At 47.6% G+C, this 14,073-nt stretch overlaps 1 protein-coding gene across 1 annotated transcript in view; it reads right to left on the bottom strand.

Annotated features, from left to right (window-relative positions):
* The window catches only part of CSMD2 (CUB and Sushi multiple domains 2), a 240,890-nt gene that overhangs the window by 69,582 nt on the left and 157,235 nt on the right, over positions 1 to 14,073 (bottom strand). The window contains 7 exon segments of the mRNA XM_088531067.1: positions 1,077 to 1,264; positions 1,840 to 1,978; positions 3,989 to 4,180; positions 5,495 to 5,697; positions 11,259 to 11,385; positions 12,687 to 12,878; positions 13,250 to 13,406. Coding sequence (XP_088387193.1) covers positions 1,077 to 1,264; positions 1,840 to 1,978; positions 3,989 to 4,180; positions 5,495 to 5,697; positions 11,259 to 11,385; positions 12,687 to 12,878; positions 13,250 to 13,406 — 1,198 coding nt within the window.

Raw genomic sequence — 14,073 nt, 5'->3', positions numbered from 1 at the left:
CCCTTGGCCAGGCGAATCCCAAAGCAGAAACCACAGACCAGAGCTGGAAATGGGAGAAGAGAATTCCCCAATGCCACGGAGGGCTCGGCAGCAGCAGCCCATGGGAGCCGTTTTTTCCATACATTATTTACCAGAGTTTGTAACAATTCCGCTCTTTTACCTGCATGAGACACCAACAAGGAACACACCCTGCCAAAGCCCTCGGGCTTTTGGCCCCCATCTCCCAGAATAACCGTGCCAGGTTCGTCCCTTCCCACCTTGCTCTACTGACAGAGCTAAAGCACTCGGGGAAAACTCTGATCACTTCCCTGTCTCTGCCCATTAGAGTTGAAGCCACCAGAAAATATTACTTCTTCCTCATGCAAGAAAGAAAAGCCAATATTCTAATACCCCAGGATCCTTGTGAACTTACTGTTCTGCTCATTTCACTGATTAGCATTCCTTCAGTGATTTTTTGTTTTTTTAAGGAGATGCTCTAGAATTTTAAGTGTAGCAAAACGCATCAATGTCAGCAGAGCTCCACTGACTGCAGAGAGGCAGGAATCCACCTCCATGATCCCCACTTGTAAAGGCAGCCGCCCAAAAATTTGGTACTTTCAAATGACAGTGCCAACGAGGCAGACAGATCCCATGTTAGAGACGTGTGTCTGCACCAACTTCTTTTGAACAAGGCTGTTTTTGCTGCTAAGAATAAATCTTTAATCCAAGGCAATGTGGAACATTCTTAATCTCCAGTTAACAGCTCAACACTCCCTACAACTCTGAAAGTTCAAATTTGAAGTTATGTGGCATGTTCTGCTTTTCTGCTGCATTTTATGCTGCTCTGTAGTGCAGCCCTTGAGGCAGCCTACAGGATCACCTCTACCTCCCACCCTTCCATACCATGCCCATTAATCAGAGTTGGTAGTAGCCACAAAGGCAGCCAGATTCCTGGCTAAACAGAGGTTTCCCACAGTTTCTAGAGCTTCTTCCATATGGTTCAATTAGGTGGTTTAACCTGAGGATAAGTGCAGGCAACACCCCAAGCACTTTGCTGAGTGAGGTGGGCCAGATGCTCCCGCCCGGACGTATTTTACCTGTGTAGTCAATGACGAAGCCAGTGTTGCTCACAGAGGCATCGCTTCGGAAAGCGAGGAAGAGGCTGTTACTGCTGCTCTCTATCCTCTCGGGCAGCTGGGAGCCATAAAAGCTTCCAATGAGGGGGCTGAGTGAATCAGGTCCATCATAGATATGAAGGAAATCATACCCAGGTTCCAAATTAAAGCTGAAAAAACAGAAGAGGAACACCTGAAGTGTAATTGAAGTGAATTAAGTACACTACAGTAGCCCCTGGAGAACAACAGACTGTTGTCTCAAGGGGCTTCACAACCCGATAGTAAAGAAAATGCTTCTAAGATGAGTAGGATGAAGAGAAAAAAACAGGACACTTCTACCTCCGTTCTGTAAGGGACTGAGAACTAGTGCTAATGCCACGGGCTGATGGCGCTGTAGGGGTTTACTATGCCATGAATTAACAGTTACTCTCTTTAAAAGCCACATGTGTATCAAAGAGAAGCTGCAGTTGAAACATATGCATCTTCTCCCAAGTTAGGGTCCATCTGAGAACTGGTTACTCCCCGCTATGGGATGCCCTCCTGGAGCCTGCTCTGCAGAGCGGAGGAGCCCCGCAGGGCAGCCTGGCCCAGCTGCGGGGACACACGGGCGCGGGGACACACGCACACATCGAACATGAGCACGGCGACACACACAGGGTCGAACCTGGGTGCGGGGCCACACGCAGTGCCGAACCCGAGCGTAATGACACGCACATGTTGAACCCGAGCGCGGGGACACACGTACGTGTTGAACACGAGAGCGATGACGTAGTCGGGCGACACCGTCAGCTTCCAGTCGCACTCCTTCCCCGGCGGGTAGGGCTCTGGGTACTGCGGGGACAAGATCACTCCGGACGGCCCTGTCAAGACACCTCCGCAGGGAGCTGAAGGAGAAATCCAGCACAGCGATGAGGCTTGGTCTCACAAAAACTTAAGAAGCAGTAGATGAGACACAGCAAGAAAGAGCAAGCCATAGGGATAGATAAGGGGACAAAGATAGTTGACTGTGTCATCAGATAGGCATTAAGATACGTATTGCAAAGCTTGCTGTGGCCCTAATGGAGATCAGGGCTCTCTTATAGCAGGCAGGACACACACGCAGAGAAACAGCTGTGGATGCTATTACCATCTTCGTGAGATAAGATTGTGGCATATAGAGTAACTGGGGGTGGAGGAGAGAGATGCTCCGTGTCTTCCCGTGGTACGTATTTAGGCAACTCCCTGCCAAAGTCTGGATTGTTGCTAAGTAAGTGAAAACATGTTGTCTGGGACTAATGATTTGTTCATGTTTATACAGTCACCAGCACATTAAATGCCAAGCTGATTGAAAAATCAATTATTGCTTTTTTTGAAGTGACTGCACACATTTCCACTGTGGCAAATGTTTGTGGTTGATTTATTAGTCAGCCTTTCTGCAGCGTTTCCATGAGAGCTGCCGCCCAGACCCACCCTGTTGCTCAGACCCTACTGCAGACGACGAGACCTGGTACCACCAGCGAACAGGCAAGGAAACGACTGCGCAGAGGAGAGTTCAGCTCAACACCATGGGCGACCCAGAGGTGTGTGTGCTGTGTCTGTGAGCCCCCGTGTTCACCTTCAGGATGCATTCCTTTCTCAGACTCTGAAGACAAGGGAACCCTCAGAAGAAACTTCTAAACATACAGACTCATTTTTGAAAAGCCTAAGGGAGCTGAGTGTTTAACGCCCTCTGATTTCTTTGAAAATGCCACCCAGAGTCTCCAAAGGATTAAACTAGAAACTGGTTTGAGTTATTGCTGTTTGGAGTTGAGTCCAGATCCAGACTTCAATTGCCCCAAATCCCTGGGGATTGCTTCATCTGAGGATTCAGTTCTGCCCACATTATTTAGGGAATGCAGAAGTGTTTCAATAAAGATGGGAAAATGTATTTGAAATGCTAAATACAAACACAAGATCCAAACCTTAAATAAAATCCATTTTCCCATTTGGCTCTAACTAGGCAGCCTGTTACATAGTCATTGTAAAACTGACTTTATCTATTCACTGATTATTCCCCCAAATCCTTTGTGAATGAAGTCAGGGAAAGAGCAAGAAATTGCTTTCAGGTTTTCATAGTCTATCACAGAGCTTATGTCTCCTAAAACAAGATTGCCAGGCCTTTGTTCACAAAGAATTCAACACAGTATCTCCAAGTCAAATGGCCTACAATAAAGATGACCCAGGAGAATTCCCTCAGCTCAGTTCACCTTGCACTGAAATTAAGGCACTGGCTGTGTCTCTATGAAGTACTAAGGGCCCAGCTTCTGGTGTGAAAGAACTCAATGGCTAGATGGACATGGCATGCATCATCTGACTTAGTTACTTCTCCAGGAAGACTAAAAGGTGGTCCCTATCATACTGAAAGGATGTCACACGACTATCATGACAGTGATATCAAGACCTCTTGCAGTAGGCATGACTCTTGTGCCAGCCGCAGAAGCTTCCTAGCTGACTTTCAGTAAGACCTTTGGAACAGAATTATCTAGTTTTCTTTGCCTGGGATAACACTGCATAAACAGGAACGAAGGTTACAGGATAGGTAATTTCTATCCAGCATTTAATTGGCGAGCAAATTTAATATTTATTGCTTTATGTGCTTAGCATGACTATTTTCATATGTTCTGGAGATGTTAAAAAGATCCTTTTTTATGAGCTTCTTTTATCTCTTTATGAGCTCAAAGAAAATGTCAGCTAGCTCTTTCCTGCCATAGAATTTGCTACCTCTGTACGCAGAGATCATTCACCTAAGTCCTCCCAGTGCCAGGTCAACATCACCTCCAGCCAGGTGGGATTTATCCCTTTCAGGTCCAGAAATCTTGCAATGAAATCAGGGCAGGGAGCTTGGTGCAACAAGAGGAGAGATGCCTGTAACATACCTATGCAGGAGGGAGGGTCTGGTTGCCAGAAAAACCTGTTCTCAATCTGCACACAAGTGATTTTGGCCTCCCCTTGCAGAGCATATCCCGGATTACACTGGAAGACGATGGAGTCACCCGCCTCTTTGCTGTCACCACTTCGGCTCCCGTTCTGGGGGATTCCTGGGTCATTGCAGGAAGTGGCAGTAGAAACTGGAAGAGTATTTAAAATATGTTTAGTATGGGTTTGCAGAATTTCCTCCTGGCTGACATTCATCTGCTTCCCAGAAAAATGAGATATTATTCTTTTTTTATTCCCAGCCATTGTAACCACACTAAATTTCATTCTAAAACTTCAAATCTCCCTCCCTCCCACTATTATCTGAAACATTTTCCTAACTCTCCTGTGCACCCAACCACAACAGCACATTTCTTTCCATCTCTGACTCATTGGCAGAGGACAGTAATAAAGACGCAAAGGGAAAGAAACCAAAAATTCACACTGCAGATGCCAAGCACTGACTGTATGTAGACTGTCCCTCGACACATATCCAAGCGGTGACTTGACTTCCCCATCTTTGCTCCTTCAGTGTCCCTTCAAGTTGCCATATTCACAAAACCTGACTTTTACTTTGCACTGAGCATCTGTTCCTCCAGCTGGGAAAGGCTCTGGGGAATGGCAAGTTCAAGTGCACTACACAGAGTGCAAGTTGGATGTGTAATTGTGCACGTGCATGTTTACTTAGCAAGTCCAGGCATCCACTGATCCTACATGGCATTTTTATAGACTTCTGTGTCAGACACATGCTGCAAAAGAAACTACTCCGCTAGCGTTTTTTACTTCCACTGAGTGACAGGGAAATTCAGCCTCTGCAGCACCAAGCCAGGTCTTTCAGAAATGCAGCTGTTTCCCTCCCCATCGCGCGGCTGTGTCGCTTGGAGGTATCAGATGCCCCCCGTGGGTCTCCATCCCCTCTGCCACCCTAGCTGGAGCCAAGGCACCAACCCCACTGCCGACTGAGCTCAAGGCTCGTCAACACTAGAGCTATTTAACAGTATGGAAGATCACGGAGGAAGAAGCTTTGTAAGCTTATATAGATCATTAAAGTTCACAAGATCCAAACCTGTCTATTCCTGAGCTTAGGCCTGACTACTTAGTCACACCTGCTGAACAAGGGCTTGGAGCAGCAGTAGTCAATAAAGACCCGCTCCGTATCAGGCGGCTGAGCAGGGCTTATTTCCTGCTAAGTTGATATGAGTCCATTACACGTAGCCAGTTTAGAGCAAGCTCTTCTTAAAAGAATCAGAGAAAATCGCTCTCTGTGCCACTGGAGATAAGACAAGTTAGCAGCCTGTTCTGGTCTCCCTGCCACTGAGACACGAGCCGCAGACACCGGGAAAAGCAAAGCCACCTGTGGCAACCCCAACGCTGCCCCTCATTGCAAGGCATTTCCATCAATACCTGAAAAAACATTACTGCTAGAGAAACATGTTTGAACGACACCGAAGAAATACTATAAAGCCTACCTGAAAACTGAATAGCAAAGCCCTGCTTGCTCGTGAAGAAATCAGTGTTGAACTGAAGGATGACAGAATTGAAAGTGCTGTGGACATCGCTGGGTAAGACAGACCCACTGATCTCCTTTAAGAGGATGCCGTTCTCCACCGGGCCGTCCCATATCCTCAGCACGTCGTGGAACTCCTCCGTGTGGAAAACCATGAAGTGGAGCCTGTGTGGCAAAAACAACTGGAGGTCACAGCACAAATAGAGCTCTGCCTTGTTCCAGAGAGAGTTAGAACGGTACTAACCTGGGGTAGCATGGCCCACTGAGTAAGAAACAGGTTCTCTCTCAACAACTCACCTTGGACAAAACATTGTAGCCACCTAACTCAATCTCACTGCAAGAAACAAGATCTCCTAAGTCGTATGGGTCCTTAATAAAAGACTTAATGTGCCTAAACGAAAAGCAACGAAGTCACAGATGCTCCTGCCTTCTGAACATCTGGGCCCTTTTCTGTTTCCTATCCTAGGCAAGTGGAATTACCAGTCTCTCCTCTAAGACTTGAGCAGCAAGGTGAAGGGCCAGGAGCCCTCAGCGAGCAGTGGGAACGTCCCCAGCTGGCCTGTCACTGCTGCCTTGGTGCTGGCAGGGCTCAGCCACTGCAATGAGGAGCTGTCACACGCACAAAAGCCTTCAAGGGCATGCAGGAAACGCGCGCTGGAGAGGCACGGAGCCTGGGAAGGGAAGGACGAGGGCTTTGTCCTTGGTTTTACTGAGCTCCATTATAGATAAACACAGAAATATTGAGAAGCTTATTCGAAAAGGAAAACGAGCAGGAAATGGACTGGGGTCCCTTAAGACAACTGATGTAAATTCATCCAATTCACACAGTGCCCTGCGTTGCACACAGCAACAACCTTGGCTGTCCTTTTGCTTTCTGGTGTCCTGCAAGGAACAGCTTTCTGTCAAGGGCCAGCATCTACTGATAAAATGCATTGATTTTTGTTACCTGCACTAGGATCAAAGAATTTGCTCCTGGCACCAAGCTAATCTGGTGTAACAGGGGAAAAAACAGAGAGAAAAACAACCAACACCAGCTGCTATTTAAAACACCATGTCGGTGCTGCTAGAAAAGGAACCTGTAACAGACCAGTGCTATTAATTGTCCCCAAAGTTAACCAAGAGGGAATGGTGGCACACAGATGGAGGACGCAGCAGCAGCCATGGCTGGGACACGGGAACGGAGACGCGGTGGATGCAGGGAAGGATGGACCTGGAATGACCACGAGCTCGGGGAGACCCTGTGCATGGCAGCACGGTGGTGTTACACCCGGGACACTTCCCCAACCCTGTCCCAGGACAGACAGAGGGCAACTCCACCAATAACACAACAAGCCCTGCGTGAATACAACAAAAGCAAACCCTGGGGATGCAGCCGTTTAGGACTGAATGGAGAGGAAGAGGCCAAGGATGCTCCTGTAGACCATCAGGGCACCTGTGTCTCCTGGACAGGGCAGCAGAAGATGGAAACCCACACGTGAGCAGAGCAGGCGCCTCTGCCCAAAGCAGCCGTCAACCAGGTGCAGCCCATTGCTTCCCGGATGCCTCCCACGCTGGAGCAGATTGTGCTATGTTTTGTAAAACTGGATATTGCAAAGCTTTATGTAGCTCAGTTAGCAAAATAACCTGAGCAGGAGGGTAGCAGCAGCCAGCTCTGCAAGCACACGGTAGGAAGGGGCGGGAGAGAAAGCAAAAAGGAAGTTGGCAGCAGCACTGAAATGACACCGTGGTCTTCACCTGGTATTTATTACGGTGCTCTGAATGCAGATGCCATCTCCTTACTCTGCGTTTTATAGCTCTGTCTGCCCTGAAGAGAGGGCACGAGGCTCCAGCGCATGCGCCAGGCGCACACGGGTGCGGACGCGGCTGCAGCGGGACCGCTCCGAGCTCTGATCGCGCCCGGGCCCATCAGGGCTCTCCCTGCTCCGCACCCCGAGGGCGCAGACGGGGCGGCCGCTTCCCGACAGCCGCTCCCGAGCAGGGGAAAGGCTGCTCCGTGCTCCTGCCGGAGCTGCCTCCGTGGCGGGAGGACCAGGAGCGGCCGCTGCCCGGATGAGACCTTCGCTGGGCTCCGGGATGCTCCAAGAGGAGCAGCATCCAAGGCCAGCTGGGGTTGTTACTGCTGCCCCTCAGGGAGTTACCAGCTACAGGCTGGGATACATCAGGGCTCGGCGCCTTTCCTGGCTGCCTTTAAAACACCGAGTGACAGGAAACTGCTTTAATTGCTTCTGCTTTTCATTGCCACATTATCACTGGGGAAAACGCCACCTGACATGATGAAATCAGGCTAATGCAAGGTAACTCCAGGCATGCTGTTCTGAAACGGGGACACAGATCTATAAACTGTACCGAGAAACCCTGTGAAAATAAAACATTCAGATACTGGGCTTAAAGCCCTGACAGAGAGTCCACTGAGGAAAACAGGGAAGCATTCGCTTGGCTGCTTTCCCATTTATCCGGGGCAGACATAAATAAATAAGGTAGAGCCATAAAAAAAATATATATACTGCAATGTACTCAGCAACAAAATGACATCCCCAGAATCTGACAGAATCCAAAAGAGCTGAATCATAAATCTACCTAGCAGAGACCTTGAGCGAAGTAAAAAAAGCCAGACTCAAGGGAAAGAAGAAGGGATTACAGCAGAGCCGCTCTCTCCAGGTGCGCTGGCCAGATGATGCTCCTATCTCCTGCTGATGCTTGGGCTCCCTGGTGCTAGCCAGCCCAAACTGCCAGAAAAGCTCCCCATGGAAAAGCTGCTGGAGTAACCGGCAACAAGGGCACAGACCGAGGTGGGGCTGGTGCCCGCCGCTCCTTCTGGTTCATCCCGCTGCCGACAGAGCTCGATCCTGGTCCAACCGCGGGGCCGGGGCTGACTGTGGCCGCAGCAACACTCTAATTTATTTTTAAGAAGCCACTTGCAGGCAGGATTTACCAACAAGGAGGATGCTTTCAGCAGGATAAGTGGATGACAGTGCAAGGCACAGGTTGTCTGTCCAATGGCAGCTAGTTCAGGTACCTATTGGGAGAACTGATTTTATTAAGAAAAACTGATGTTCTCTGGAGCAAATCAATCTTTTCAATAGGCACATCTGTAACCCTACAGCATGATTTTTCTATCAGCCTGATTCTATTCCCAGCAGGGCTTAATTTAAGACAAGACAGAGCAACTGGTTCAGCAGACAATGGAGAGAAGAGGGTTTTATTTTTGCACTCTGACAATCGCAATTACATGCATGAAAATGCAGCTAAAAGCAAATCAGGAATTGCAGCTATATATATAGGTGACAGAGGGCAATGCTTCCAGCTTAGCAAGGAATGGAGAGGAAGGGGAGGCAGGCGAGTCCGGGCGCTCTGAGGAGCCCTTCAGTGCCTGCTCTCCAGAGAGCATCTCCAGGGGATGCGAGAGGCTCCTCTCCGCCTGCCTGCCCAGCCTGGGCGCTGCCCAGCTCTGCCTGGCGCTGCAGGAGGCCGAGGGCAGCCCGGGGCCGCGCTGCGCGGTGCCCGCACAGCCAAGGCGCGGGCTATGGCAGCACCTCGGCCAGGAGAGGGCTCCCCAATGCAAAGCAGTCAATGCTGCACCCCTAGAAGTCTCCACAGAAGCAATCTGGAAGATCCAGGTGTTTCTACCTGCCTTTCCAGGTAAGCCTGTGAAAAATGAACCTGTCAATACAGTCCCTTTCATGAGACTAGGGCTGGCAATACCAATAAGCTGTGGTGACACCGAGGTTGCTGCTATGCAGTAGAAGTGCACACGCGCTCTCCGCCACGCACGCGGCACTCGAAGGCGGTTCAGTCCCTGCCCAGCGCGGCCCCGCCGCGGCAGCCCCGACGCGTGTATTGTTCACACACGCGTGTTCACACGTGCGCACGGCTAATCCTCTCTGAGTGCAGCCCTGCCACATTCCCATCAATAATGGACACACTCATCTTTGCAGCTTTCTCTTCTTCCTTTCCTTCCCATCGTTCTGTGCAGATACAGCTTTATTCGAAAGGCTTTGGTGATTAATTTTAATGCAAGTTATAAATGAGGACTTTATACAATTGTATCATGCGTGAAGAGGATTATTTTTCCAATGGATTACCATAAAAATGAAGTTGCTGAAAATATGCTCTCTCAACAACCCAGAGATCATCTGTTCTGTTTGAGCTGCCAAATAAAGGAGCAGAAGAAGGGAGCTTTTATCTCTGATGAAAGGAGGGGTCACAAGGTGTATTAGCAGACTAGTGCCTGGCATCACTTCATGCCAGCCTTGGCCCCTCTCAAGCCTCTGGCTGGGCGTGCGAGCGCACGGCTCCGTGCGCTTGTGCACCCTTGCACGAGCGGCCGGGATTACGGCTGCGCCGGGATTACGGCTGTGCCGAGGCCACCGTGGGGATGGCGCAGTCTCCCTCGCTCCGGGGGAGCAGCAGCGAGGGGTTTCCTGCCTCCTTCACCCTCTGGATTAACTGAAACCAGCCAAACCCTGCCCAGATATAAACGCTGATACTGCTGCACCCTAACCCTGTGGGAATAGCTGTGAGCAGCAGAGACCACAGATGAAGTATCACAAAGTAGAAAACTGCCTGAATTCTGCTGGTGGCTGCACTAACTTTATGAGCCAAATGTTCTCATACCATGCTTACCTAACTGCCAAGTTCACATAACTTATAAACAAATTAACATTTCAAAAATGCCATTTTCCAAAAGCAAAGTGGTAACAGAACAGTAAGAAAAGTCAGAAGAGCAGGAGCAGAAAACTGTCTTGGGTTTCCATACAGACCAGATGTTTAGAAACCATCTTGAGCCTTCCCTTTGGGAGGATAGTTCATTTTATCTGTTTGTTATTAAAACCATAAAACAGTGCAATTAGAAGATGAAAAGCAAGGTCTCATTTTTCCAGCTGTCCACTCACATCCGGGGACCCCTATGCCTGCCTGTTTAATCATTTACACAAAAGTAATTTGACAGAGCTCACCCATTTCAGTGTTAATTTCCTCTGGCAGCATAAATCGGAGACGAACCAAATCCATAACTGCCTGGCATTATCCTTTGTTTGGATGTGATCTTCCAAGCATTTTTTTTTTTATATATATGTCCTTATTTTAGGGTTATGCCGCTTGGACATATGTTGGATATGGAGAAAAATGTTTGTTTCTGCATACGTCCCTTAGGTGAAGGGGTGAAGGGCATTTACGCTAGATATACACGTAAAAGCTTTTAGATGCTGTTTTAATACAGTAGTATCACAGGCGGAAATAGCAACTATTCCAGGTTCACCATCACTTGATATAATAGATGTTACAGGCACAAGTCACACATGGCTAAAAAGCAAAAGCGAAGGGGGAAGAAGTGATGCTTTCCACCTGGCAAGGAGGTAACACCAGCACCGGCTCTCTCATTTGAGAGTCTCAAAATAGCACTATGTTCTCTTCACCAACTTTTATTAATTACTGATCTACTACTCAGAAATACTTACTCATAAGTACTTTACTTTGCACGTACAAAAGAAGTTGTACATGCAAAGTAAAACCAACTACAATAATCATTAATTTAGAGCTCATTTCAGATATCGAAGTCACATTTTCTACTGCAAAACTACTGGGAGATTTTAGTGGCACTTAAGGGATTTGGAAACCCAACAACAGTTTTACCTTTTAGCTAGCTCTGACCTCAAACTAGGAAAGCTGGGAGCAAATCACCAACCACCTCCCTGAAGGGGTGAAGAGCCCCTGAACCCCCAACTCACCCTATCGTGCAACCAGCTTCTGCCTCGATTGTCCAGATACAATTCAGATTGTGATCGTAGGGCGTCGGGTAGCTGGGAGACAGGATCCGTCCTGACGACTCTCCTTTGATAGTACCCCCACACTCAGCTGTAAGAAGCACATGGTTTAGTGAGAAGATTCATTACCTATAATGGCACTTGGTCACAATGCAAATTTCGTCTTGATTACAATGGAGAGAGAATTTCTTGCCACTTAAAGAGATTCTCAAACCTTACAAACCAAAGGAGATAAGGAGAGTCACTTAATTCAGCTGAAGTAGTTAGTCATCAGAATAGCTCTGTGCTACTGTACGTGTTCCTAAAATCTGACTTGTTATCAGAGCGAAGAACCTCCTCCCATCCTTTTGGCCTCACAGTGAACAAGGGCAGAGCCAGCCAGCACACTTCCTTCCCTAAATCACACACGTGGCGTGAAAGAACTCAGTAATTGTGACTGTGCAAAATCCTCAAAAAATGTAACAAAACTAAACCAACACACATATGTATCTGCTTAATGGATTTCCAAAGAAACTGAAGCTCTCAAATCTTTTCGTACTGTGTCCATTAAAATCCTCTGAGTTTCCATATACTCACATAGACATGACTTCCATACACAATACACATGGAATAAATAGGATAAAGGTTATAAAATGGCTCAGTCACTACAGTTTGCCTTTTTACTTGAATAATTAAGGCTAAAATTCAACAGAGGGCTAAGTGTACAGAAGGTTCTCACTCATGGGAGAACTCAGAGCACCAATGTCTGAGCACATTGCTCACAGCCATGAAAGCAGCCGGGTGGTTGCTGAGATCTGAGAGCAGCAAGCCTGTAAGAACATCACTGTGTCCTGAAAATATTAGCTAATTATGTGGTTAATGAGTAATAGACCAGCAGCACTTCATTTCAGTACTCAAACCACAATTCCAGTGTTCTAGGCAAGAGCATGTCCTACTGCAGACTTACTGGAAAAGGGGAACTCAGGACTTAGCAAAGAGGAGGCTAACTCAAGGAATTAAAATATCTGGAATCAATTGCCATGTAGCTCTCAAATAAGCCTGACTTTGAACTGTCAGAAGCCTGGACACTTGTTGCTATCTGCCATCACCAGAAAGCACCATTCTATTTAACACATTCAAGTGAAAGGACAAGGACTAGAAAAATCAGTCAAGCCCTCACTATGAAGCAAAAAACCTTGTTAAGACTGTGCTGAAGGGCTTTGAGCACGGTGTTTCATGTTAAGCCTGCCAGTAGACATTTGCAGAGATCAGTGCTCTGGATCTGAAGATGCCTTACAAGGAGTCCTTAGCACTGTCTTCTTTCATGTAGATGGGTGTAATCAGCACCACAGCCCCTGTCACCTGTGTTAGCTAGGCAGGAATAGCAGGGTTCAGTGCAAAGCGCCGCCTCACCTACGCACGTGGGCAGGGGCTGATCCCAAGCCCTCCGCTCGCCCGTCAGGCAGCCCAGCACCCTGCTGCCTCGCAGCGTGTAGCCAGGGTCACAGCTGAAGGACACGGAGCTGCCAGCGAAGTGTCCTTCGTCGTGGACCTTGTAGCCGAACTGCGGGATGCCAGGGTCCTCGCACTTAATGAGTTCGAAACCTGGGCCAGGAGAAACAGTGTCAGGTTTCACTGGATATTTACAAAACAGAGTATAATTAACACACGTAGTATTAAGTACTTTATTTTTTCCAGGAAAGAAGAAAGACTAAACTGAGAATTTCATATTTTCCTTAAGACTTAAGCAAGATCCCAGAGATCTCAGCTTTTACCCAAACTCTCTGCAGGGCTTCTAGCTCATTCACAGCAGGGTGAGTTTGCCAACATAATATTGTCTCCTCTGCTCTCAACACACTTCAGATAACATCACCTTTTGGGAAAGGGCTGCTTTGTCTAGTCAGGCAACTGTAAAGTGAAAATGTATTAGTACAATTAGGATTCCCATTTCACAAGGTCAGGGGGCTAAGACTTACTAGAAAACTGCAGCTCAAAGCCTTTGCTTGTGTTCTCGCTGTTGGTGATGAACTCGAGCCACATGGTGCTGGAAGTGCTGTTGATGCTCGTACCAAGCATTTCGGTGCGGCTGAAGGAGCCCAGCAGGCGAGCAGAACTATTGCTGCCATCGTAGACCTAGGAGGAACAAACACCCTGAAAAACACCCTGGATTTGCTAAACCAGGGCCAAATCTCCCAAAAGTGTAAACAGCTTCCTGGAGCTGGGGAGATTATACCGGCCAAAACTCTGGCTTTGCAACATTTTCTGGTGCTGCTTGTTTGAGGAACAGGATTCATATCCTGGAGGAGACACGAGTATTTCTCCTCATACTTCTGCTTATACTGCACTCACCACTGTGTTTTCTGAACAAGTTTCTCTATTCTAAGGTGCAGCACAGCTACAGGGAAAACAGGGAAAAACAATTCCTTCTGGAAAGTCTCACAAATGCGTCTTGCCTCCAATATTGTTAAAAACAAACAAAATCTTGCAGATAGAATGATTCTCTACCAGAATAAAGGACAACTTCTCACCAGTGGAAATTGATAGCTACTTTCTTTGGGAATATGTAAGAAGTTGCTGACAACACTGTTGAGAAAACATCAATTCTTTCATAACTAGTGTACTCTTTGCATTAGCTGGAAAGCTCTCTTTCCAGTGATTCTGAGTTGAAAATATGTGGATTACACAGTGCAGAAATACAGCACTAAAATAAGGACAGAGATGTTTTCTGGGAAGATGGCTTAGCATAGCAACATGCATCTTGTAATAATGCCTCCTACAAAAGACATTTCTTTGTGGTTAA

This window comes from Tinamus guttatus, unplaced genomic scaffold, assembly GCF_059628265.1.
Source record: "Tinamus guttatus ecotype Peru unplaced genomic scaffold, ASM5962826v1 Tinamus_guttatus_pri_ptg000397l, whole genome shotgun sequence".
In the NCBI taxonomy this organism is placed as follows: Eukaryota; Metazoa; Chordata; class Aves; order Tinamiformes; family Tinamidae; genus Tinamus; species Tinamus guttatus.
Note: the sequence above shows the minus strand (reverse complement) of the source record. Positions and strands in the feature narration are given on the sequence as shown.